Below are 5,000 nucleotides of genomic sequence, written 5' to 3' on the forward strand. Positions count from 1 at the left end.
GACCCTTCTTCAGACTGGTTAATAAGGGGAACGAAAGCACAAGGCGGCGTTTTAATCGATAATGTTATATTATTATTTATTATTAATGTTTTATGTGTCATTCCAACCTGCAAGTCATGTTGTCACTTGCGGGCGGAGCACCAAGGCAAATTCCTTGTATGTGAATACTTGGCCAATAAACGTATCCATTCGTTCATGTGGAGAGATAAAGGACAATGAATGAAAGATATACATAAAAGTAATAGAAACATAGAAACATAGAAATTGGGTGCAGGAGTAGGCCATTCGGCCCTTCGAGCCTGCACCGCCATTCAATATGATCATGGCTGATCATCCAACTCAGTATCCCGTACCTGCCCTCTCTCCATACCCTCTGATCCCCCTGGCCACAAGGGCCACATCTAACTCCCTCTTAAATATAGCCAATGAACTGTGGCCTCAACTACCCTCTGTGGCAGAGAGTTCCACAGATTCACCGCTCTCTGTGTGAAAAAAGTTCTCCTCATCTTGGTTTTAAAGGATTTCCCCCTTATCCTTAAGTTGTGACCCTTTGTCCTGGACTTCCCCAACATCGGGAGCAATCTTCCTGCATCTAGCCTGTCCAACCCCTTAAGAATTTTGTAAGTTTCTATAAGACCCCCTCTCAATCTCCTAAATTCTAGAGAGTATAAACCAATGATGATAATGATGATAAAGAAACAGGTCATTGTTAGCTGTATGTCGGGTGAAAATGAGAACCTGCGGTGCCTTGGGTGGGGGAGGGATAGAGAGAGAGAGGGAATGCCGGGGCTACCTGAAGTGAGGGAAATCAATATTCATACCACTGGGGTGTAAGCTGCCCAAGCGAAGTATGAGATGCTGCTTAGCCTCACTGGTAATGACAATTGTGAATCTGCGGAATTCTCTGCCACAGATGGCAGTGGAGGCCAATTCACTGGATGTTTTCAAGAGAGAGTTAGATCGAGCTCGAATGGAATCAAGGGGTATGGGGAGAAAGCAGGAACGGGGTACTGATTTTGAATGGCGGTGCTGGCTCGAAGGGCCGAATGGACTACACCTATTTTCTATGTCCAAGACTACACATGATTACAATCAAGCTGTCCACAGTGTACAGATACAATGGAGACTAGACTGAGTGGGACGCGTTGGGTCCCAGCTTCACTCGGGAGGGCTGGTCCCCCAACGCAATATTCCACCTCTCCGCCAATATCAATATACACACACACATTCACACACACACACACATTCACACACACACACTCACACACTCACACTCACACACACACACACACACACACACATGCACACACACACACACACACACACACACACACACACACACACACACACACACACACACACACACACTCACACACACACACACACACACACACACACACACACACACACACACATTCACACACACACTCATACACACACACATACACATACACACACACACACACTCACACTCACATACACATGCACACACTCATACACACACACACACTCACACACACTCACACACACACACACACACACACACACACACACTCACATACACTCACATACACACTCACACACACACATACACACACACACACGCATACACTCACACACACACATACACCCACACACACACATACACACACACACACACACACTCACCTACACACACACACACACACACACACACACACACACATACACTAACACTCACATACACACACACATACACACACACCTACACACACACACACACTCACACTCACACTCACACTCACTGACTCACAAACCATATATGACAGTAAACTTTCTTTAATTTACTCACACGGCTGAGCGCAGCTTCTCCACTGTGGGGCTTCCGCAGTCAGCGGCACCTCCGCAATCAGCGTAACCTTTGCACTTACCGGAAATTACGCAATTAGCGCGACCTCTGCACTCACCGGTAATTACGCAATCAGCACGGCCCGTCCACAAAGCGGAAGTCACGAAATGAGCGGGACTTTTGGTCTAAACACAGCTGGACCTAATAAAGCATTTATTCCTTCCAAACACAGTCGGACCTAATAAAGCATTGCAGTTTCAAGCATAGGCAGGGCAGCAGGCCAAACAACTCATGGCATTGTCATTAAGGGCTAACAAATCATTTATTGCAAGTACATTGCAGACTCACAGTTCAGTTGATTCACAGCTTAGAATGACAGTCATGGCCTCTCCCTCGCGATCTTGCAGAGTGACTGACTCAGGTCCAAGCATCTGGGGTTTTATAGTCCTGCCCCCCCCCCCCCATGAAGGGGCGTTACCTTCATCGCGGTGATTGACAGGCGAGAGGACCAATCAGCTGATCTCAAGGTTTTTTAAACACTCATAACTTTTTTATTTTTCATCGATGGGAAAAATCCTCAGGACTGCCTCAGCTGATGAGGACTGTGAGTAAGATGGCCTAAAATCATAGCAATATATGGTAGCGTTTTTTCTAAAATCAATATACAGCGCAGACAGGAAGTGGTCAAGATGAGACTTTTAATTATATAGATATCTATCTCAGTTTCTTCCACTTTCTGTTTTGTTCTATCTTAGATACAATAATGGCATTCAATATCAAAGACTAGAGCAGGGGTCAGCAACCTACGGCCCCTGGGCCGAATGCGGCCCTTAACATGAAACCATCCGGCCCGCAGGCGGATTTCTTTCCCCGTAATCATCCGGCCCGCTGAGCGCCCGCCCCGAGCAGCGGCCGAGCTCCCCGAGCAAGCTCTGCCCGTACCACATCCCGCGCACCTTCTGCGAATACGTTTAAGTAAGAACTGCAGATGCCGGAAAAATCGAAGGTAGACAAAAAATGCTGTAGAAACTCAGCGGGTGAGACATGCGAGGATTGCACGAGGCTGCCTCACCCGCTGAGTTGCTCCAGCATTTTTGTCGACCCTCTGTGAGCACGTGATTTGATGCCTGCCATCCGGGGCGGGATCCACGTGTACACGGGATAGATGTGGCCCGCCATCCACTCACAGACATGTGTCCCGGCCCCTATGCAGAACAAGGTTCTGGACTAGAGGGTATTGCTTTAAGAAGTGCCAAATGGCCTACTCCTGCACCTATTGTCTATAAATTGTGGCGTTTAAAAGGCTTTTGGATAGGAGCATGGATATGCAGGGAATGGAGGGCTATGGATCACGCGCAGACAGATAGGTCTTGGCATCATGTTCAGCACAGACATCATTGGCCAAAGGGCCTGTTCCTGTGCTGTACTCTTCTATATGTAGAAACAATCAACTGCAGGCGCTGGTTTATGAAAAAAAAGTCACAAAGTACTAAAGTAACAGCGGGTCAGGCAGCATCTGTGGAGATCATGGATAGGTGACGTTTCACAGAGTGCTGGAGTAACTCAGCGGGTGCAGCAGCATCTATGGAGCTAAGGGAATAGGCAAAGTTTCGGGCCGAAACCCGGAAGGGTTTCAGCCCGAAACGTTGCCTATTTCCAGAAGGTTTGGCCCGAAATGTTGCCTATTTCCTTAGCTCCATAGTTGCTGCTGCACAATAACTCAGCGGGTCAGGCAGCATCTGTGGAGAACATGGATAGGTGACGTTTCACAGAGTGCTGGAGTAACTCAGCGGGTCAGGCAGCATCTGTGGAGGACATGGATAGGTGATGTTTCGGGTCAGGACCTTTCCTCAGACTGCCTGTCAATGTGCCTGTCCAAATGCCTTTTAAATATTTATTTTGTCATCTCTGGTGTTTGTTCAACCATCTGCCCATCAACCTTACCACCCCCCCCCTTCCTCCCCCATCTCACCTGTATCCATCTATCACTTGCAGGGCTTTGTCCTGCCCCCACCTCTCTTCCAGCTTTCCCCTCCCCGCTACAATCAGTCTGAAGAAAGGTCCCGACCCGAAACGTCACCTATCCATGTTCTCCACAGATGCTGCCTGACCCGCTGAGTTACTCCAGCACTCTGTGAAACGTCGCCTATCCATGTTCTCCACAGATACTGCTGCACCTGCTGAGTTACTCCAGCACTCTGTGTCTTTTTTTTTCGTCACCTATCCATGTTCTTAACAGATGCTGTCTGCACCCTTTTGTTAGTGCTACTCCAGCACTCTGTGAAGGACGTCACGAGCTATCCAGTGTTCTCCACAAAGATGCTGCTGCACCTTAGTGCAAGGTGAGTTATTCCAGTCAGTGTCTCTGTTGAAACGTCCCTCATCCGTAGTGGTGAGAGGAGATTCTGCCTCTGACAGCTGGGAGTTACTCCAGCACTCTGTGTCTTTTTTTCTCTCTCATAACTAATCCATCTGGTTAAATTTAGTGTCACCGTAAAAAGCTTTTGTTATGTGCTAATTCAGGCAGCGGAAAGGCAGGACATGTTTACAATCGAGCCAATTCACAGTGTACAGATACATGATAAAGGGAATAATGGACTAACGTTTAGTGCAAGGTAAAGCCAGTAAAGTCCGAGTGTCTCCGTTGCAGTAATAATAGTAGATCAGGACCGCTCTCTAGTTGGTGAGAGGACGGTTCAGTTGCCTCTTAACAGCTGGGAAGAAACTGACCCTGAATCTGGAGGTGTGGGGTGTAGGATAGTGTTGATGTGCGGGGATCACTAGTCGACACGTATCCGGATGGGCCGAAGGGCCTGTTTCCGCGCTGTATCTCTAAACTAAACTAAACTAAATGAAGGCGACTCCTGGGGAGGGGCTGTTGACCCGACACCCACACGCCACAGATGAATTAAACAACACTAATAGAACATTTCCCTTCTTCCTTCAGCGCGAGTGTATCTCCATCCATGTTGGCCAGGCCGGAGTCCAGATGGGCAATGCATGCTGGGAGCTGTACTGCCTGGAACATGGCATCCAGCCCGATGGCCGCAGGCTGGACGGCAGAAGCAGAACGGAGACGGACGACTCATTCGACACCTTCTTCTGCGAGATGGGGTCGGGGAAGCACGTGCCCAGGGCAATCTTTCTGGATCTTGAACCTTCTGTGATCGGT

The 5,000-nt window shown here is 48.4% G+C and overlaps 2 protein-coding genes across 2 annotated transcripts in view; both read left to right on the top strand.

Moving 5' to 3' along the window:
- The window catches only part of LOC129715828 (tubulin alpha-1D chain), a 103,998-nt gene that overhangs the window by 4,733 nt on the left and 94,265 nt on the right, over positions 1-5,000 (top strand). The gene's annotated exons all lie outside the window — the stretch shown is intronic.
- The window catches only part of LOC129715830 (tubulin alpha-8 chain-like), a 15,442-nt gene that overhangs the window by 4,730 nt on the left and 5,712 nt on the right, over positions 1-5,000 (top strand). The window contains exon 2 of the mRNA XM_055665703.1: positions 4,776-4,998. Within this exon, the coding sequence (XP_055521678.1) occupies positions 4,776-4,998 (223 nt within the window). The remainder of the gene's footprint in view (positions 1-4,775; positions 4,999-5,000) is intronic.

The sequence above is a fragment of the Leucoraja erinacea genome, unplaced genomic scaffold (assembly GCF_028641065.1).
Source record: "Leucoraja erinacea ecotype New England unplaced genomic scaffold, Leri_hhj_1 Leri_143S, whole genome shotgun sequence".
NCBI lineage: Eukaryota > Metazoa > Chordata > Chondrichthyes > Rajiformes > Rajidae > Leucoraja > Leucoraja erinaceus.